General features: G+C 39.4%; 2 protein-coding genes across 3 annotated transcripts in view; one reads left to right on the forward strand and one right to left on the reverse strand.

The window, feature by feature from the left end:
* Window positions 1-7199, forward strand: cdk5r1b (cyclin-dependent kinase 5, regulatory subunit 1b (p35)). 2 transcript variants are annotated; one of them, XM_017695920.2, is made up of 2 exons: window positions 1-131; window positions 3070-7199. In XM_017695920.2, the coding sequence occupies exon 2, from the start codon at window positions 3287-3289 to the stop codon at window positions 4199-4201; it is 915 nt and encodes a 304-aa protein (XP_017551409.1). In that variant the 5' UTR covers window positions 1-131; window positions 3070-3286; the 3' UTR covers window positions 4202-7199. The 2 variants fall into 2 exon arrangements, with proteins under 2 accessions (XP_017551409.1, XP_017551408.1); XM_017695919.2 differs by lacking the exon at window positions 1-131 and adding an exon at window positions 368-684.
* A 4427-nt stretch (window positions 7200-11626) lies between these two features.
* The window catches only part of myo1d (myosin 1D), a 111579-nt gene continuing 100047 nt past the window's right edge, over window positions 11627-23158 (reverse strand). Inside the window, exon 22 of the mRNA XM_017695921.2 lies at window positions 11627-14008. Coding sequence (XP_017551410.1) covers window positions 13852-14008 — 157 coding nt within the window. The 3' untranslated portion in view covers window positions 11627-13851. The remainder of the gene's footprint in view (window positions 14009-23158) is intronic.

Genomic DNA, 23158 nt, shown 5'->3' on the forward strand with positions numbered 1-23158 from the left:
AACATGGAAAATGCCATCATTCTTAGCCTATGCGGACCTCAGAATGTACTGACCGGTTATATATGCCCACTGTGCTTCCAGTCCCAGCAACACCACCACAGCCCTAAGAGCAATCGATCGGCCACCAACAGGTAATATGTTCTGTTTCTGTAGAAATGACAGCGCTGTTGGCTGACAGAGAGCAGTAGCCAGGGTCCGATTTTAGGCCTGAAGTGTTGTGTTTAGACCTCGGCGGTGCTGAGCGCTTGGGTGGAGTTGTGGGGAACAGCAGTGAGGAAAGAGCAGAGAGCGGCGCTGTCCCGCTGTGAACCGTCCAGCCTCTCAGTCTCAGCATCTGTGTACGACACACACACACACACACACACACACACACACACACACACACACGCACACACACACACGCACACACGCACTCAGTATCAGCGCAGCGCAGCAGCGCGGGCACGCTCCTCTGCACAGCCGCGCGGATCTTCCCCTGTCCTCTCCTTGTTTTCCGCTCATCTTGGATTATGATTTGAAGTTATTTCAGCTTCATTCCTGCCATTCCTGTTATTTGGATCGCATTCCTTGATGTGGCTCCTCTCGTGTCACCTTGATGCGCAGCGTATCGGAGGATACAGAGACACGGCCATTACTGCGGCTCTGCTTTCCTCATAGCCACATCGTCGCGGGGGAAAGAATACAGTAAGTGCAATTCACAGCTTTCGGGACAAAATCCGTGCATATCCTACACCCAGAGCTGCGTTCGAGGGGCGCTCAGGTTAGTGACATGTTGTAGTTGAGCTCGATCTACTTTCATGTTTATCCGTTATTATTCTATTCAGCGGAGGGTGATGTAAACATGAGAGGCTGGAGCATCTCTGAACCCAGATGTTTGTTGATCCGCTGTTACGAACTGCTGGATAAATAACAGTAAATCTCACACGAGCGGTGGTTTAGACGGGCCTACACCCATCAGCGAATATTACTGTATTATGAGCGTCGCACATTTTCAGGACCCTGGACAGCGGCGCACTCCATCCTTCACTGCAGCAGCGAGAGATTAACCAAAAGCCGGAGGGGGGCGAACGCTGGAATAATGCCCCTCAGCACCGTCCTGCCTTATTTTAGAGCAAAACAATTATCTGCCATCTTAAACAGGGAGCGGCATGTAGAAATATTTCCAAAATGCTGCAACCCATCGACCAGCATCATTTCCACGAAACATCAGGCCCTGTAGGCACGACAGACCGTAGCTGTTCGCCACATCTATAACATCAGTACCTGTTTGCGAAGTTTAAGTGCATCTGTGTTTTCTACTGGAGTGAATCAGATGTTTACTTTCTGTGCTTCCACTGTAAAGCCTGCAGGGTGGATTGATAGAGAATTCACGCCCCTGCGTTAAGACCTACACGTAACAACAGCTTTGTTAAAAACAGCCAGACAGATAATTGCACAGTTATTACAGTACAAAAAAGGATGCTGAAAAGGATTCTTGGAGCAATGCCAGGGACCCTAATGCCTTAGAAGAAGCAGCTTTCGTTAGTTGGTTCTTAGGGGCTCATTTTCATATGATGTGCGAGTGTGAAGCACCTTATCAGAGTGTAAAGAATCTCCTCATAATGAAAAGGTGATAACTAAAATGTTCAAATATTTCATTAGAGCTCTGCATCCATGCCAAGAATTATTTAGTACCGTCTTTCTAACTCTTTTTACAGTGTAGTCTAGAGTGTAGGTTCTATGACTGGCAATAGTAGCAGAGCCCTTTGTGGCGCTATACAGAAATAGAACCACATAAAACAGATTTTCCACCAAAAAGAAGAACCTTTTAACCATGTAAAGGACAACGTATGCATTCAAGTCGTTCTTTGAGTGTTCATGGTTCTATATATGACCACTGCCTTTACTAAAGAGCCCTCGGACAACAATTTTTAGGGTGTACAGTATTTCATCCAGGGATTAGAGGTTATATTAGGTCTGGAGAAAGATTTCTAAGGGAACTCCATATGTGGATTTCTGCATGTGAGAAGCAGCACTCGCCGCTGTTATGGTGTTAGACTGTCAGACAATGTGGAACAAAGACAATGCAAAATAACCAAGAAATGGACGTGTTTGCAGCGAGGTAGTGATACAGTTTTGCCATTTTTTTATATTATTTACTAAAAGATTATCTAGACAGTTTTGCTATAGCTCATTAGTTGGTTAAGTTTACATTGAAAACATTTCATGTGGATTTTATATTTGAATGTGTTTACACTACATAAATGATACATCCAAAAACACCTGTTCATCCCATATTTTCACCAAAAACAAGAGTATTCATGCAGACTTGGCCCCCTTTTGCTGTAATAACAGCCTCTACTTTTCTGGGAAGGCTTTACATTACATGTTGGAACATTTCTGTAAAGATTTGGTTGCATTCAACCACAAGAGCATTAATGAGGTCAGGTACTGATGTTGGATGATTAGTTCTGGATAACAAAATGCCACACCATCTCATTCTAAAGGTATTTCATGGTGTTCCAGAGAAAGTAGTTTCAATGCTTCGCAGCCTAAGGCTGTGGGGCTTTATATCTCTCTAGCTGAGGTTTGGCCTTGGGAATGGTGATTTTAGGTTTTTGAGTGCCTGGTCCAATGCGTCGTATTCTAGTTGCACTGTTTACTATGAAGTGTACCTTAAAATAAGTCAATACATTTACTAGAAAGTGTAGATGGTCTGGATACTTTTGGACATACAGTGTATTTAAGTCAAGTACTAATGTAGTACTGGTATAGCAAAATGGCTAAGTGGTTTCCGTTCAGATCAATATTTGGTTGGTCTAAATATGGCGGCCTAACATGATATTATTCATGGTAATCATTAACATAATGCAAAGGTAATTAACTGTATGCAGTCACAGAAGAAGGCCATATTATTTTTGTGGCAAATTAATACATCTAACATCCTAAAATATGGCCAATATCTTACAGTCTTCAGTTCAAAGTATAAGTTACCATATTCTACATGAGATTTTCAATAGGAATGCTACAGTTACTCCATTGCTAGTGGCATTTCCATTGTTAGTAATAAAATTTCTATTTCATTTTCAGGTGTTGCAGCAATAGAATTCTGGATCAAGGAAGGAACTGGTTTGGCCTGCATCCATCTACTTCAGGCTGATCAATAATTCAGATTTTGATGCCGAACTTACACTAAGCCTGGTTCTGGGTCTCCAATTGTGGCAGCAGTGAGGCAGGACCCTCAACTCCAGGCACATTCTGTAGTCGTCTCCTAACCTAGAGACTCTGCCCATTCTCTTCTGGCACCATGGGAACCGTCCTGTCTCTCTCTCCCAGCTACCGGAAGGCAGCCCTATTTGAAGATGGCCCAGCCACGGTGGGCCATTACACGGCTGTACAAAACAGCAAGAACGCCAAAGACAAGAACCTGAAGCGTCACTCGCTCATCAGCGTGTTGCCGTGGAAAAGGATAGTAGCTGTTTCTGCCAAGAAAAAGGGCTCTAAGAAGGTGCAGCCCAACACCACCTACCAGAACAATGTCACCCACCTGAACAATGAGAACCTGAAGAAGTCACAGTCTTGTGCCAACCTGTCTACATTCACTCAAGAGCAGTCAAGCCCATCAAACCAAGGCTCCAAAAGCTCTAATAATGTGGCCTCCTCTGTCAAGAAAGCACCACTCTCCAGCTCCAACGTGGCACCTGGGACACCCAAGAGGGTGATTGTCCAAGCTTCAACCAGTGAGCTCCTGCGCTGCCTGGGTGAATTCCTGTGCCGGAGATGCTACCGCCTCAAACACCTTTCCCCCACTGACCCAGTGTTATGGCTGCGCAGTGTGGACCGTTCCCTACTTCTGCAAGGCTGGCAAGACCAAGGCTTCATCACTCCGGCCAATGTGGTGTTTGTTTACATGCTCTGTCGGGATGTAGTCTCCTCAGAAGTGGCCACAGAACATGAGCTGCAGGCTGTGCTTCTCACTTGCCTCTACTTGTCCTACTCCTACATGGGCAATGAAATCTCCTACCCTCTCAAGCCATTCCTTGTAGAAAGCTCAAAGGAGACCTTCTGGGACCGCTGTCTGTCCATAATCAACCTGATGAGTGCCAAGATGCTGCAGATCAACTCAGACCCACACTACTTCACCCAGGTCTTCGCAGACCTCAAGAACGAGAGCCAGAAGGAGGAGGAGAGGAGCCGTTTACTTATTGGGCTGGACCGGTGAGGGAGCGCTGAAGAGTGTTTTAGAGTGGAGCTGCATCCTAGTCTGGCATTCTTGAATGGGTTTCTAAGTGAATGGATTGACAAATCTCAATAGGCAAATATTTAAGTGGAAGATTCTGTATTACAGGTGTTCAGTAAGTATTCAATTATTACACAAATTGATCCATACACTCTTAAAAATAAAGGTGCCAAAAAGGGAGTTTTTGGGAGCAATGCTAGAGAAGATTTTCTGGATTTTCTGCTTAACTTCTGGTTCCCTAATGAATAGTTCTTCAAAGAACCATTTTTTGTATATGACCTTTTAAATATTTTAAGAGAGTTCTATACCAATTAAAGGTGTTTCATAAAACCATTCATCCAGACCAAGAACCATGAAGGAACTTTTATTTTTAAGAGTATATGTTCAATGGTTACCAGTGCAGTTTGTATGACAAAGGCTTGGGTTCCCCCTCACAACAGAAATGCCAGACCTGGATGCAGCAAAGAAGTCTCAAATAGTCAAAATCCCAAATCGCAGACAAAAACTAACAAGGTCACAAATACAGAAAAACAAAACGACAAGAAAACATCAGTAGGAACACCAATTTACAGCTATGAATGTGGAGAGGCCTCCTGCTGCTGTCTAGCTAGCCACTGATTACTGGAGATACTGCACTGCCTTTTGAGGAAAAGGCCTCTGTCAGACTCTGCTGACAACAAGGACTGAGACTTTGATTAAAAAGCAGAGGGTGTACACTCCTTTACTGCGGCCATGCTGTTGGATGTTCACTGAATGATACGCACTTTGGCTATAGTAGCAGTATGTCTAAACATGTCTGTGTCCACAAGAAGGATGAGGCTCACTCCAATGATGTGTCTGTATATATATGTATATTCATGTATGTCTTTAGAGAGTTCCTGGATGCCACAATTGGATGATTTTTGAGAAAGTGTCATCACTGCACGGTGCAGTTTTACAGATTGAAGGTGTAACGCACACAGGAATGAAGGACCTACTTTATTTTCATCTATGGATAGAATTAAGCGGATATTATACTCTCCTTGGGTGTGCACCTCTGGAGCTTTATCCATTGATTTACCTGTTTCTCACTCTTTTTTACTCGGACATATAACCGAATGCATGTGTGCCATGCAATTTGTATGGTGTTTTGAAGGCATAAAATATTTGATTTACTTCTTTCCATTGAAGTTTTAGAACCAACCGCATTTGCATTTAGGGAATGCTATTTAAAAATCTAGTTTATTTAGCTATGCTTGCTACAATGAGCCATGATCTTACAAAGTATCTTTAGTTGTTTTGTTGTCTTAAATGTGTCACAGTCTAGTTTGAGCAAAAGTCCATAGGGAAAAAAGGCAATGTAATAATAACAACAATAATAATACTAAAGCTCAGTGTAATTTTACAAAAACAGTGCCATACATTTGATGAAAATCATGTAGGTCTAAGAAACACACCAAAGGAGGTCGCCCTTTGAAACGGTTCATTAAAACCAAGAATATCTGCTCTTAATTTATTGCTGTTTATTTATTCTCTTAGCACATCCCTTGTATTTTTTTTTTCAAATGTAGTATTGTATTGTACAAATTCCTGCTACAATGGCTACTTTCATGTGTAGCATTTAGACGTAGATGATTTGTAGTAAATGTGATTACCTTTGGTGGAAATGAAGATTGTAGTTGATGCAAATATACATTTGAAGGATTTGGCTAAGGATATTACATCTGGGAGCTTAGTTGAAAATCAATTTCAAATCTGAGCATCGCCAAGGGTACTTCATCAGTAACACAACGAAGAGACTGTTGGTTTCAGGCTAAGCTAGAAATACCTGAGACCATTCGCATTCTGACCTACAGCATAGGCCCATTCGGGTTCTTAACTGCTGGGATGTCCCACATATCAATCTAAGGAAAAGCAATCATTCACAGGCAGCCTGTTTCTGTCTTTAGTCATTTCATGTCACCGTGGAAAATGACAGCCTGTGAGAGCGATTACCAACATAAGCCAGACACTAAAGGAACAAGGTTCCCTGCAGTGGACGGGATGAGATGAGGTTGTGGGACGAGTCTATTCGACCTCTGTCCTGATAAGCAGGATTTTAGCTGGACAGGCCGTGCTTGGAAAAAAACCCTGACATGTGGAGCTTTGTCACCGAAATGTCACTGAATGAAACAGTTATCCAAGGCTGGGATTCTATTCTGTGGGCATAGTGCCTATGTTTTTGTTCTGAAATTGGATAATTGCGATTGTGATGATGTCAGATGCTGCAAGGGTGACAAGGAAGTGATTAGAAGGAACATTTCTGTGTAATTTTAGGTATGTGTAATTACATTGTCATCACGAGGAGTTTACAGAAGATCGATATCTAATTGCCCGCTTTGTAAACATGTCAGCAGTGATAAACTACGCATGCTTTCTTTTAGTAGTTGTGTATCTCAGATTTCTTTACAGAGTTAGAAAAAAAAGTGGAAAACATCACATAAACAGACACGATCATCTATCCCTATATAGTATGATTATCTGTGATGGCCGTTTGGTGCGAACAATGCCCTGAAACTACGGAACGTGTGAAAGACTGGCATGCTTTTGTCCTTACTGCTGCCTTGTTATGTGTGACAGAGGGCATACAGGAATGGAGTGGAGGATGTAAGAGGCAGTAATGTGGTTGCTAATGTACATTGAGTGGTTCAAATAAGACTGCTGAGTAGCGCCATAGGGACTAGCACTTTTCTTCGGATTCTGCTCAGAGGAAACTGAAGGGGCTTTAAATCTCTGGGACTAATACAGGGGAGTCCTCCTTCGCTGCCTGCCATGAGTTGCCACCACTTCACAACGATGTGCCATTTTTCCCCCCATGTACATCACTGACTTGTCATTTGTAAAGGAGAGAAAACACTTTTAAAACGTAAAAAAAAAAGACAAAAAAGAAACGTACTAGATTTCAGTGGTCATTTTTTTTCTGTATCTCGTCGCATATTTCTTTGTAGAACAAAAAAAGAGACAGTGTTACAAGTCTTAAAAAAGGAGAGGCACTCTCAGTGACTGCATGTGTGCGTGAGTGTGTGAGAGTTGATTTGTATAGAGGAGTGTGTCATTTTTTTTCCTATGAGGGTCTGGGGAGAATGCTAGGCAATGCTTTTTAGAGGAGAATACAACATGGACTGGAGTTTGACTGGTGGGTGGGCAGGGTACCGAACTGTAACATTTACATTCTTTTAAAAAATAAGACAAAATCTGTTGCTGTAATTGAACTTTTTTCAGTTTGGTTCTGCTTATTTTTATTTATTTTTGTACTGTGATGGAAAATAAAATGCACTGATCGTTAAAGATGCACAAAAGTGTGGCCATAATTATTTGTTTTCACCCCAAAATATTGCCTTTGTCACATATTATTCTCTTTCTATCATTGTCAGAAGAAACCCTGGTATCTCCAAAATGGCAACTTTACAGGAGAAGGAAAAAACATTTTAATGTAAGTCAATGGAACCAGACTTTATTCCAAGTCATTTTGGATGCTTTCTTTTGGTCCATTCTTTATGAAATTTCCACACAATGTAAAGGGTAATAGGTATTTTCAAACTATGTCAAAACATCAAAAATGGAGATACAAGGTTTTCTTCTGACAACTATATATATATTCTGATGCCTGAATTTCTCAAAATGTAGTCAATGCCAAGTCCACCTACTAGCTAGCACGTACCTCCACGTTTTTTCTCCTGACTCAGCAATGCTACCTCTTTCAATTTGAACATATATATTACATAGTACAACTTTAAGTTCATCCTTCTTTGTTATTGTAGCTATTTGTTATGTTTAACAGTTATTTTGAAAAATAAGCTCAATTTTAACAATTACAGTCTAGAATAGCTATTCCGTTCTTATGGAATTCACATTATTTCATTCCTAACCCAAAACAAAGGAACATTTTGGGCTACAGCGTTCACTCCAATGCTTTTGCAGACTCATGTCTGATGTTTGCCTTGCCTTTGCCCTGCAACTAAAAATCAACGTCATTAATAATTAAGATATAATTAATTATGTACTGTCAATATTAATGCTTCACAATTCACTGCACTATTCAGCCACAGCAGCAGCAACCAGACTAACAGGTATTCAGCAGGCATGAATCTCAGGCTGGTGAAGTACCGGACTGCAGTGGCAGGGCTGTGTGAGATATGGCTGGGATTAAGAGTGCGAGAAGGCGGATAAGCCTCATCAGCGCACTAACCGTGCCGATTGAAAGATCAGGCAGCGAAAGTGCTGTCGTCATGACTCTAACTGGCAGTGAGAGGATTTGACATGTTCAAACGTCATCGGTAGCATTGGTGGCTAACACAGCTGTTCCAGCAGGATTTATGAGCAATCTGACACAAACCACAAAATATCCACACGCACATTACATCACCATCTGGAAGCAAAGGTCTTGGATTAGGAGCTTCAAGGGCATGTTTATTTGAGCAGTGATATTTGGTACAGCATGTCAAACAACCCCAGTGGTATTTACAAAAACAACAAAAAAACTAAGCAAAAAAAACAAACAACAAAACAACAAAACAAAAAAACTGACCAAATACATCGGGTAATTATACAAGATCTGTATTTCTGATTCCTGAAGAAAAACTCACTTGCAAAATAAATGGCTTTTAACTAAAGTTTGAATAGGAGGAAACCTACATTGTTTACATGACAATAATGTGACACATGATGTGAATACATGAAATAATTGTGACAGTACAAGTGAAAAAGATTTGGTTCATAAGAGAAACAGACAGAAAACATTCATAGTGTTCTCTTTTATTTGGGTAAATTCTGCATTACTTTTACAAATAACATTAATGTGTTAATTAAATATATGAAATACACAATAAGGCACATATGATGTTTTCAGCTGCAAAGTATTGACTAAACAGCAAAATTATACATATTAGAGCAAATAACGTAACGGGGCTGACTTGTCTTCCTGGGGCTAAAAACTATTCGGCACTTTGATTACATCAGAGAAATCACCACAAAGGAAAAGATCACCACCATGAACAGACACAACTATAACACAATTTCATACAACTAAACAGTACTCAAGGCTCTCTTTGATAAGGTGATGGTAAAGATCGACATATGCCATTAATGAACAGGTAAAGAGTGTCTGTTAATGTACTGAACACAGAAAAAAAGTGCAGAGTATCAAAGGAGACTGGCTAATAACGAAGACTTGGCAGGGGTCTTTTTGGCCTACGTCCATCATAAGTTAACAGAAATTATGCTGAAAGCGTGTTATATATCACAGCTGTTGGAACAAAACTTCACATCTCCATTTTTCTTGCATTTCAGTAAAGACATAATTTGAAAATACCTGTTTCTCTTTACATTGTGTGTAAATTTTGTGATGGACTGAAAGAAATGGCTCTAAATTGTTACATTGACTTACATTAAAAGTAGATTATGTTTTTTCCTTCTCTTGTAATGTCATCATTCTGGAGATACAAGGCTTTGTGTGTGTGGTGTATATATATACGTGTGTGTGTGTGTGTGTATATATATATATATATATATATATATACATACACACACACACATATATACACACACACACACACACACACACACACGTACATATACACATACATATATATGTAAATAAATAAAAAAGACAGAACAAAAAAAATCCTGCTATATTTACACCTCACAATTTCAACCCACTACTCAAAATCAAGGGATGCTTTAGTTAATGAGTGCTTTTCTGACTGAGATCACACTGAACAGCCATCAGGAAAAACAGCCTATGATCAATGGACCTATCCATGCTTCGCTCACAAAAGCATTCTTTCGTAGCAACCGTTGCCAGTTGGACAAGCTTTATCCCTTTCAACCTACTGAATTTAAAATTTACATCTGCTACATTGCTACATTACATTAAGTGTCCATTTTAAAGGAGGGGTACACTTATTATGTGGTCTATAAAGTCGTATGCAAAATTTTGGTGCCTCTGGTCAATTAACATGTTTTGTTAATGAGAATAAGTTGTTAATCACATCACTTCTGCACATTTTAATGTAAAAATAGGATTTATTTACTAAATCGAGCATATTGGGGGGCATGTTTACTAAATTTAGCATATTCTTTTCGAATATTTTAAAATCAGCAAATAAATCGAAACATGCCATATTTTAGCCTGCTCCTTGCAGAGGACATCTGAACTTACTTTCACTTCAAAAAACAAACAAAGCATGGAATTTGAAATTGTGTTCAAATGGCAATGACACTGCATTTGCAGCCGTGCCAATATGAGCATGTCACGACCACGTCTCCAGTATGGGTGAAGGAACATAGGATAGTAAACCGGAGGTGAAAAAAGACTAGAATATGGAGGTATAAATGATGTTAACAGTCTTGGTAAAACTGGCTGAAGATAGGACACCCTATCTGTCCTACCCTGTACATCACCAGGTTTTAGAAGTTAGCACTGCTGCTGTAGCTCAGTTACTCAGGGTTATTTTGGAACAGCTTTATTTGAAATTGTCCATAGAACGAGTTGTCTCTCAAGGCTGCGTTTCAGGTAACTTGGACCAAGCGTTTTCATACAGTGTATATATGCACTGTGTATAATATATATAATTTGTATGCTTTTTCAGTAAACAACAGTTTGTGTGACTCACCAAAGAACAACACTGCTATAATCACACAGTGTACGACTGACTTTAGAGCACATTCACTTACAAAAATGTGTGATCATTTTCAAATGTGCACAAACAATATCTCACTTGAAATGAACAACACACTGAATTTCTGCATTCTGATTAAGTTTTACTTATCCAGTACAATTGGTGTTTGTTAAGCTTGCCCAACCTCACAACAGCAGCTACGATAGAATGCACTGACCGGTGGAACATGGAGAAGTCAATTTACATCCACACCTAAGGGCTAGTCTCTCAGCTTTGCTGCTGAGTAGCTTCAGACCAATGATGAATCTGTAAGCTGGGAGTGCTGTCACAGCGCCAGGGCCACAGAGATGGAAGAGGCTGTAGTGTCTGGCTCTGTCTCCCCATGGCAGGGGGGTACATTGTGTTTTGTCTCACTCTCATTCTGAAACCTCTGTGCGGGGTGGCACAGTTTACCCAGCCAGGCAAATAGCCAAAAGACACTACAGACAGAAACACAGGGAAAAAGAACTTGGAGATGAGAAAGAAGGGAATGACAGACTGCGGAGAAATGAAAATGTGTGAGGTGTTACTTTGTTGTAATGCAAATTAATTGTTCCTTATAGACATATGTAAAGACATCTACATAGACAGAACAAGACAAAGAGGAACACAGCAGCAGGGTAGACTGCTTAGGCCAAAAAAGGATCTAAGGATAGCAAACTAGCCTGCATCAAACTCCACATATAGCCCAAAGCCTTCTTTTTGTCAAATCAACATCCAACCAAATACATACATTTCAGTATCATCACAGAACCTTTAATAACATAGACACATGCTACTGATGAGAGATACAGAAAAGCTAGCAAGCATTTTGGCCAATACCACGATCCTACTGCACTGATTAAAGCTTTTTTTTATTCTCCCAAAACCCCCAGTAAGAAGATTACAATGAAACAGTAATTATAAAACTGATTTATGAACAGAACGAAGACCAGTAGCCAATTTGTTCAGAGCCCATTGCTTCTTCTCTCACAGAATCTGTCTTTAAAAGTAGGCCAGACACTCTGGGAGTTTCCATTCAAAAGCGTGCAATCCTAATTTAGTTAATGAGTCAACAACGCTATCTGTCTCTCTCTCTTTCTTTCACTAGTACACAAGAACTCACACAATCTACATTCATGTTATATCAATGAGTTTATCTCTAATGACCTCAAATTGTCTTTAGAGATCACAAACAGTACTGCACAAAACTGAGACCACCCATTTTTATTTAACGTTCAGTCAAAACAGCCATAAAGTATGGAATTTTTCAGCAAGATGAAGGAGAAAACATATTTAACATACAATTACACAAAAGCCTCAGCAACTAAACATAATATCAAGTTCAGCATTAATGTATCCACTGTTTATGGCAACATCTGTGCTTTTTTGCTCTTCACACCTCCAAAGTTCAGTCTCAGAAGTTGGTTGCATTTTCTGCCTCTCAGAAAATTCTCAAGTAATCCCACACATTCAGTTATGCTGAGATCTGGACTCTGGGGTGGACAGTCCATTGTTCTGAAAACATTAGCAGCTTCTTTGTTTGATTTATTTCTTCGTTTTGGCTGGTTTACTTGCCTCAGTAATGGCTTCTTGGCAGCTACACATCCTTTCAGGCTCACAGTGTTGAGTTGTCTTCTTACAGTGGAAGGACTGTGTTTTTACAGTGGTTTTTTTTTTTTCAGATCTGAAGCCAGAGTTGAGCTTGATTTTCTCCTATCTCTCAAAGAGGAAACAAACTGAATGGCTATTTGACTGGAAATTAAATGAATGAAGGGTGGTCTCTGACTTAGTACTGTATGTAATGGGAAGGTTGAACCCCATAGATGTAGATAAGAACATACTGTATATTGTGTAGTCAACAATAAAAGTAATAGCGTGGAATAATCAAGTACGCTTTGGTGGAAAACAAGCATTGTCATACATTTGGCTTAAAAGAATAATCAAATTCCTACCAGTGCCTACCAGTGACACTGTTATAAAATCAGTTTTTGTAAATATGACAGTCCTCTTATTTTTTAAATGTGTCATCTTCCCTTACTAATGCAAAAGCAAACATGACGGGGCACTCAAATGGTCATATCCCTGTTCTGTTGAGGACAGGATCAATAATGGAAAACAAGCACTCTCATTCTGGCTTTGAGAGCATGTACCCAAAGTGTTTCAGTCATTTCTAGTAGGCCACTCATTCAGTATCTCGACCAGAGGAAATGGCAGCCTTTTGGAAATACCTGCTCTTTGTTTTTTGATGGTTTTTGGTTGCATCAATATGTAATAACCAACTGAATAGCTGTTATCTGTATATGAACAATATATAATCTCCTTTTACATCTGCGTACAATATCTGCAAGTTGCATAACTGAAAATATGCATAGCAAGACAATATTTTTAAATTATGAGAGATTTTAATGCTCCTCTCTGAGCACTTAGCAAGTGTACGGATATGCTCAACATATCCCTCTACAAAACCTGTAGTGAACAAGTCTTAGCGTCTGCTATATGGCCACTATGAGCTGTGATATACATAAAGCCAAAATCAAAGCTATACTCCATCCCAAATGAATGCTATATCAAAAACAAAAATATTCTCTTTAAATAACAGGAAACTCTTACCAGCATATTAAAACATTACTTTCACTTGCATATCATGTTTTTCATAAATATTGCATTCATGTTTTCCCTTTATTTGGCTATAAAATAAATATGACATCAATTATCTCACTGATGCTTTCTGGAAATTAGGTGCATCACTTGGTTTTTTGGATGAATCATCTGGAATGTCATGACTAGGTATCTTATGCTGAGTGGGAATGTGAGACTTTGGGACACTCCTTCCAATGAGTTTACTCGTCAGATATCCTGTGGTTAAAAAAAAAATGCTGCCTAGCTCAAGACAAATTTGTTATGACTTAAATTTTGAGTCTCAAATGATAGCAGGAGACACTACAGCAGGAGACATTTCTTCATTCTCGTCCGTTAGTTTCCTGGCACCGCTAGGATGTAGCCCGATCGGCTCTTGGTGAATTCAGGCTGGGACTGGTTGATCCTGGTCTCCACGACAACAGTACACTTCCTCCCATTCATACTGCATTGAATTGGACTTACAATATTCACCTGGAGCTTCCTCTTCTCACTAGAGACAGAGAGACAGAGAGACAAAGAGAGAGAGAGAGAGAGAGAGAGAGAGAGAGAGAGAGAGAGGGAGAGAGAGAGAGAGAAATAAAAAAAGGCATTGAATTGGAACACAACTGTGCTTTTTGTTTGAGCTGTTTTATGGCAAAATCTAAAGGTATGAAAGTGAAAGAATATCAGTATAAGGACAAACTCTGTTGCCCTAACAGAAAGCATACAAACCCTTCCTACCATGTCAAAACATTGTAACTGCATTGTACATCATTTAAACTGACCATTACATTGTGAGAATACTTCATAATGAACGCGGAAGCAGACATTCATCCTAACTTACTTATGCTGATGCCTTACATATTATATATATTGTTTAATGCACTGTGTTTCTGCATAAGCTTGCACACATATTCAAATCACTAAGCGTTTATTACTAATTTGTTTTGCCAGAGTAAAAGTGTAAAGAACAGTTAATTCCGATGGCACAATCTGAAGCTGGTCAAACACTGAAGAGTGCAACAGCAGGCCTATGGCAAATTCCAAATGTGTTTTTCCCCTGTTTTCGCAAGCTTTCCAGCCTGCAGATGTGACCGCAGAACAACTAAAACTCAAATTAGCTGGAAACCATCAGAATACAATTCGGCAAACAACATAGGCTGTGAAATGCTTTACATACAGGTTCTAACAAAACAACATTCAGATTAATCTGGCAAGTACTGAAGCGGAGGCTGCATCATTTTATGGCTCCTGAAAAGACAGAGAACAAATTACAACCAAATATATTCCAAAAACCTGTCATGAAATTTCACTGAACATCATAGTTCAGAAAAAAAGGTCTTTCTAAGGTTTATTTCCCAATGTGTTTAGCAAAAATAAGGCAAAATCACATCAAATCACTTCTAGTAAATAGAGCAGCTTCCCTTAACTGGGATCTGTAGCAGGCCACTACAAATGATTTGATGTGATTTTGCTCTATTTTAGCTGAACACATGGGAAATATATTTAATTGGTTTCTTATTATCTAAGCGTTGGTAAAAAAATTTGGTAAACTTTAATAATGGATATTTTAAGTTTTTTTTCTTTTTCATTTTTCAAGGGTGGACAAATGCAGATAAGATCACTTAGGACTTCTATTTCATGAGAAATTGAAGAGAGAAAGGTAAATATCCAGTCAACATCCAACATAAGACCAGCTTTACTGTATCCATAATGTAAATTAATGCTATTTTTTGTCCAATTTTCCAATAAAGCACATTTGATGTAATTATTCACTTATTTACTTTCTTATTTATTTTTTATCTTATATTGTATAAAAGCAACAGAACACCCGAGGTTGATGTAAGGGAATACAAGTATTGGGAATACGCATTCAGAAAACTAAAATACTTTCAGGAAAACACTTTTAGAATACTTAAAAAATATATATTCTTCCCATGTGTCTTATCGAAACAAATTCTAAACACATGAATATGTTACTTTTATGTATTGTAACAGAATACATTACTGAATACATTCAGTACAGTGTAGATTTAGTGTTCAGTCCTCACAGCTTTTTCATCACACATAACATCATGGCTGTGATGATACACAATGTGCGACCGAATCACAGCTGTGCTCTTATTTATTTAACACACTCCCTCTCATATTCCACTATTTAAGTATATTCCTTTTCTTTCCTTTTTTACTTGTACACAACAGTAGTTGGTGATGCAACTATAGTTAAAATCTAGTATTTCTCAGCTTAGTTGGAACACGTTGTTTACAAACCAAAATCGATGCAGTCAACAGTCTTGAGAAATCTGGTTTTTAACACAGAAGAATATAATAAAAAGTCATATAATAATTAATATAAAAAGGCGGAACTAGACACATTTTTCACCTCAGCATTAAACCCCTTGAGTCTCATGTACATAACCATCATAAACTGTACCTAATTTTAGACAACTGCAGAGGCAATGTGGGCAAATGCTAAACAGAAACCTCGCTAATCATGTACACAGTGTCCTACAAGAGACTGATTTAGACCCAGGCTGTTATAGAAATAAGCTTAGGTAAGAATACAAAGGAGATCTCTATGTATTAGAGCAAGAAGCAAGGCTAAAGATCCTGACAACTCAATAATCTGCTAATTTGAGGCAGTGATTCAGAGGAGTGACCTTCAGAGGGAAGCTTACGTAAGAAACTACCCAGATGAAAGAAACCCTCAAAACAATAAAGCTGCCATCCCACACACATCTCCATAAGTTACTACACAAGCCTGGCTGTGCACCCACCGTCTCTATGGCTACCAAATAAACTCTTCCGTGTGTTATGGTCCCCCCTGTCAGCCAATAGGATGCTATTATCTGATAACTGTCTCCTCCAACATTGATCTTTCCCTGCTCCTCCTTCTCTCTCTTCATTTCATATGAGAGCACTGCTAGGAAATAGCAGGGAAGAGAAACAGAACGTTCTGTTATAGTCTACAGTAAGATGAGCCTCTTTTCTCCAGCGAAGTATTACTTATGTAAATAAATTATGCATTTTAGAGGCTTTTTGTTTCCCAAATGATTGAGTTCACAGAGAGGAAAGAAATGCTTATGTAAGCCCCATCCATCATCTGCTCATTGCCATTATGGTTTAATCTCACTGTCTAGCAGGCTACGAGCTCAGGTAAGCTTTGCAGTATCAGCATTTTAAACCACACGCAGGATGATCAGCAGCCTATAAATACAGGGCAGCAATAAAATGGAAGAGTAAAACAAAATAAGTGACTGGGTTAGATCTGGAATTCAGCCTGTGGAGTTGATGGCTGCATGACTGCTGTTTACTAGGGGTGTAAAAATGCACTGACGTCTCACGATGCATTGTTTTGAAGGTGGCACTTCACCTGCACTGATTTTGGAATGTTATAATCGCTAAAAAGCTTTTTATAATATTCAGTAAAGTATGTGCTTTTTGGCCAAGTTCAATTCTCTAATTTAATACCCTTAATATGTAAATAGATCCTTCAGCCACATCTGTGTATTGAGTGCATTTTTACACTGAACTGTACTGGAATTTAATTTATTTTATTTAATAATAAACCAAATCAGAATTGTGTAAAACATGACATGGCACTGATAACTGCCTGGAGAGAGATGTTCAATGTTAATGTCCATATTGGTAAATTTCACAATTGATAAATGTGATGAAAAATGAGCTGGATCTCTTCAAAACAGAACAAGGACATCTGCAAACAAAAGGAGGACTGTGCACTGTCCACTAAAGAGTTACTTCCTCTAGGCCAAGTTACTGAGGGCACAGGAGCAGAACACAAAACAAGACCGACAACAAAATCAATTCTTTCCAGCTGGAAAATCTCTCTTTCCAGTTAGACAGACAGAGAGATGAGTAGATAGACAGAGACAGTCAGGTAGATGGATGGATGGATAGGCAGGTAGAGAGAGAGAGAGAGAGAGAGAGAGAGAGAGAGAGAGAGAGAGAGAGAGAGAGAGAGAGAGAGAGAGAGAAAGACAGACAGACAGACAGACAGACAGACAGACAGACAGACAGACTGCATCTGCCTTCATCTTTTACCAACACACCAGCAGATGCTACAGCTCTTCAGAGACCTGTAAAAACATCAGCCTCTTCTGATCAATACAGCGAGTGTGCCTGTGGGTGTGAATGCAGCTGTCTTCAGGTGTGCATTTGCACCCCATCAGAGGAAGTCTAGGATCAGAGGACTAATTTGGTGGGGGGTGGGGTGTGGGGTGTGTGGTGTGGTGGGGGGTGAATTTGGAGAATTGGGAGATGAGAAAGACACACAGAGAAGATGAATGTGTGTCTAACACTGTCCCACTCTACTCTCCAAATATAGCAGACATGCTTCAGGCAAACTAGCCCCCACAATATCAGACAGAACTACACATGGTGCTCACTGGGATTTGGAGAGCATCATTCGTTTCAGCCCACCACTCAGACCCTCTGTCTACCAGCACAGGCAACAACAAGCTTTCTTAGAATTTACACTCTTACACTCTCTCCTTCCTCACCTCACATGGCTTCAGCACACTGCTCACGTGCAGAAGTCGGCCTCTCTTTCTCTCTCTTGCTTGCTCTCTAATGCAGGAACAGAGCCACCTCTCTGAGGTTGCTAATAATAAACTCTGCTATACAGCAAGGGGTGATTAACACAGTTAGCTTGCATCCACCCTGTGTGCCTTAACACTAAACAAATTCTGTATAGAGACACATCTACACAAACAAACACCTGTACAAACCTGTAAAAATCACTTTTTCCTTCTACGTCTAGCTAATGTATTACAATACATTGTGTATATATTATATTGTATTACAACGTGTATATATTACAACACATACGTACTCAGGCTGTCACTACTGACTATATTAGCAATTGAATAAACTACTGATTGTTTGCATTAACAATTGAGAGTTTTAAAAAAGCCTGTGAAATGAAAATAAACCCAATTTAAGGCAATCAACTTAACAATAACAAACCATACACTGCCTATCATAGATTCCATACTACAAAAACATAAATTAGAAAGCCTTTACAAAGCCTGCAAAAATTTATAAAAACATACATATAGCGTTTAAATGGTGTGTCCACCCATTTCTTACAATATCTACAATTTCTTACAGTTTCTTGCAATAACAGAGAACAGAAGTATTTAGCCAATATCCCATCCATCCATCCATCCATTTTCTAAGCCGCTTCTCCGTCAGGGTCGCGGGGGGATGCTGGAGCCTATCCCAGCAGTCTTTGGGCGAAAGGCAGGATACACCCTGGACAGGTCGCCAGTCCATCGCAGGGCAGACAGACAGACAGACACAGACAGTCACTCACACACTCACAACTAGGGGCAATTTAGCATGTCCAATTGGCCTGACTGCATGTCTTTGGACTGTTGGAGGAAACCGGAGAACCCGGAGGAAACCCACGCAGACACGGGGAGAACATGCAAACTCCACACAGAGAGGACCCTGGCCGCCTGGCTGGGGAATCGAACCCAGGCCCTCCTCGCTGTGAGGCCTTATTTAGCCAATATAAATATAGTAAAATATATAGTTAGTACATATTAAGTATGTAAGCAAGTAATGATATTACAGTATAATGTGTTTCTTCAACATGGTACATTTTGAATAATCAAGTCAAGGAATCAATTTTAATGGAGTAATTATGACAGATCTAAAGGCTTCAATGAACAACAGGGCTGTGCAATACTGACAGACCACCTTGCATTCTTTTCATTTCCAATCTTTGCGTTTTCATTTTTGAGGAAATATAAAAAAAAAAAAACATCATGCATAAGATAAACAGCTTGCATAAGGAAAAGGGGAGGCCAAAGGAAAACTAGTGAAAGCAAAGTTATGGGGATACAGGAGAAAACAGAACTCCTAAGAACTGTCACCATCAGATAAACAGCACTTAAAGCTTTCATCCTTGAGAGAGAGAGAGAACATCAAGCTCCACTCTTCCTTCAGATCTGAAAAAATCCACAGGAGTTTCTGTCCATCTTTCCACTGTGAGAAGACAACTCAACACGGAGTCTGAAAGGATGTGTAGCTGTTAGGAAGCTCTTACTCAGAAAAGGAAACCAACAAAAACAAAATAAAATTTGCAAACAATCTGCTGGTATTCTCCAAACAATGGACTGACACCCCACAGTCCACAAAATGCATTTGGGATTACTTAGAAGTTGCTTGCAGTTTCTGCTTTTCACAAACTAAGACTGAACTTCAGAGGTGTGGAAAAATATTCATATAGATTTCTTTGGGAAACTCAAATCAAGTTTTGACAAAAGAATGGAAGCTGTAAGGCTTTTGTGTAAACGAAAGGTGGTCTGTTACTTTTGAATAGTACTGCACATTATGGTAGGTCAGAGCATTCTGGCTGTTGGACTGAGGAATTGTCTTTTTTGGCTAAGGGTAGGATAAGGGTCACTCTGCTGCCAACAATTCACTTTATGCATGAGACTGAGGATAAACTGAGATTATGGCTCCATTTTTTTGGATTATAGTACAGTTTTATAGTGCACTATTATATTTGCCTGTATTTTAACCCGCTCATAGAAATTCATAACTTTTAATATTAATAATACATCATTCACAGGACAAGTAAATCACACATTTGATGTAATAAGAATAATGCATCCATACGTACAGTATGTTCCAAATAATCCACATAAAATGGCATCTATGAAAGCATATATTAAAGATAGCCATATTGTATATTATGTACCTATATAATAGTATAGCTTCTTTTAGTAAACACATACATTACAAGTAAAATTGATTGAAATGGGCTGATTCAAGAAAACCATGCTTTGCTTTTGGCCCTGAATGGAACAGGGTGTTAAATCCATCATAGAGAACATAAGGTTAAAAGGCATCAGCCTTGATTATGGATTATGTAAAATCCTAATAGTAGTACTGCAAGAGAAAAGCACTTTAAATCTGTCCTGATGCTACAGCTCGGTCTGTCTAAAACAAAGCTATTATTTATTAAATCCACACAGAACCCATTCTTTGTATCCGGTATTTTCCTGAGCCATAAGAGTGCAGCAAATCTGCTGCAGATTTCCTTACTTCTTCTGCTCCCTCTCTTTCTCTTTTTAGACAGAGAGAGAGAGAGAGAGAGAGAGAGAGAGAGAGAGAGCAATACTCTGAAGGAGATTAACAAGTAGGTCATTTAGAGGCGTAGGGAAAAAGGGCTTAACAGCAAAAAAAAAGTATTGATCAAAGACATACCCCTTCACAGAGTGAAGAGCGAGAACAAATGAGAATGATGCAGGAAGGAGGGGGGGGGGCAGAAAAAAGGAGCGAGATCGAGGGGGTGTGAGAGAAAAAAGAAAAAATAGAAAGTGCGAGGAGATAAAGACAGAGGAATACAGAAACAAAGAAGTGAAAAAAGAAGAGAGAATTACAGAAAGAGAGAGACAGTACCAAAGAGGAAAAACAGAGAAAGTCAGAAGAGAGAGTGAGAGAGAAAGAAAAAGAGTGAGAGGGAGCATGTGAAGGAAGATCGTGAAATTTAGATACAAAGAAAGAGAAGAAGAGGGAGAGAGAAAATGAGAAAGAGGCAGTGAGAGAAAGGCAGAAAAAGAGGGAGCGAGAGAATGAAAGTGTGAAAGGCATTAAAAAAGAGAAAGTGAGAAGAAAGCGAAAGTGAAAACGAGAAGGCGAGCCAGAGAAAGAGAAAAGAGGGAAACGGACATAGCGAGTGATTCTCATCCCTGGGAAGACTAGTATGAATCAACACTATGATATGAGAAGGACCCTGATTAAGTTTCACTGTTGGAACAAAACCTTCTCTCCCTAAAACAGTAACTCTACAAGAAAAACATACTTAACTTTTAATGTAACTTAATGTAATAAGACTTTTCCTCCCAAGTAATTCTGGATCACTTCTGGTCTTTTTGTCCTGAATTGTTGTCACAATCTAAATGACAGCTAGTATTTACAAAGTGAAAAACACTTGATTTAACCCTGACCTCAACCCAAAACCTAAACATAACCCTGATCCTGTTCCTAAGCCCAGCCCTGGTACTAACCTTAACAATGATGAGAATCAACTGACTTTAACTATATACTTTGTTAATACCTTCAACATCGATCATCTAATAAAATAAAGTGGGACCTACTTTTGTTCATTTATAGAGATAACAATAGGTCATAGAGTCAGAAACCACATAAGCATGTCTTTTTGAGTATACAAGCTTACTGAGGTGATGTGATGATCTAGGTGCGATGATTTAATGCTGACTAGGTTATAAGCTTCTGTTATATGTTAGCTACAGTGGCCTCAATTAGTATTTGGACACCTTAACCATTTAACTATTGGTAAACTTTAATGAAGTTCCTCAATGGTTAAACAATTACAGCGTCTAAATGCTGATGATCGACCAGGAGAGTAATTCCAATCTGAATGCACTAAGAATACTAAGACTGCATAGAGGTTGAAACGTCAATTTCTGGGGCTGTTTTTCTTACAATAGTGTCCGTTAGCTTGCGTTCATTGACGGGCTCATGTACGAAGACATTTTGTATGCAAATCTGCAGAAATATGATAAAAAACTGCTCAAACAACAATAATGTGAAACACATCAGCCACTTTTTAAGAAATACTTCCCCAAAAAAGGAAATTATTCCTTATTTGTTTCAAATAAATATCACTTGGTTTGACATTTTGCTTCCTAACACAACAAACACAATACATTTCTAAGTATGACACAAATGTCCAAATATTTTCTGGGGCCACTGTACATCAACCGTATACTACTGTAATGTTTGGTGCAAGGGGAAAACTGTTCCTCTATAAAATAGTAGAACCAGATAAGGCACACTGAAGAGATTTGACCTGGCTGGGAGAACAGATGCACTGGAAGTATTGCACATGGTGCTGCTCTTATAAGCAGCATTCAGGAAGAGGAATCTTTTTCTTCTCATCGTGTTCAGGGACACTAGATATTCACAGTTGCACATGAGACAATCTGTTCCCAAATGTTCCAAACACAATGAGACAGATGCCTCCTGAAAAAGAACACACATCTTCCATCCTCTCGCCATTGTAATCCTCTCTGCAAAATGAGATGCCTTTGCTTCCCAAAGGGATTTCCTCATGGGCTCTGAGCAGTCGTAATGACATTCATTAACTCTGTCACTTAAAAATACATTTCCTATCAGAATAAGTCCCTTTAAAGTTGTACAGTAAGGATGCGACTTGTTAAAAGCTGAACAGGGTTAGAGAAATCAATAATGTTAATGCAAAATCACAGAGTATGTTGAGAGAGGAGTGTCCGCATTATCTCTTGATTTGCAGTCTAAGGAATTCATCCGTGACTAACCTCTCAATACATTTGAATGTCCATTCACCAATGTGTGCATGTCAGAGCACACTACACACTGACTCTGAGGAGGGTCACTATTGATTAGTGGGTGGCTGCTTGGGCTGTGTGTAGATCACAAAGTGTGGGCAGGAATGTAGGAACAAGGAGAGAAACAGAATGGCTGGGGTAGAAAGCAAAAACAGACAGCAGACAGGTACTATGTTGTTCCAGTGATTGTGAGATATCAATGTTTCAGAGAGAGGAGATGCATGGTTGACATTAGGGAAACGCATGGGCAATTTTAATTTGCACTAAGTGAATGGATTCAGCGGCACTAAACCACA

This window comes from Pygocentrus nattereri, chromosome 13 (genome assembly GCF_015220715.1).
Source record: "Pygocentrus nattereri isolate fPygNat1 chromosome 13, fPygNat1.pri, whole genome shotgun sequence".
Lineage (NCBI taxonomy): Eukaryota > Metazoa > Chordata > Actinopteri > Characiformes > Serrasalmidae > Pygocentrus > Pygocentrus nattereri.

Excerpts from the sequence above, each read along its gene's own strand:
- cdk5r1b (XM_017695920.2), top strand. The coding sequence starts at position 3,287 with ATGGGAACCGTCCTGTCTCTCTCTCCCAGCTACCGGAAGGCAGCCCTA.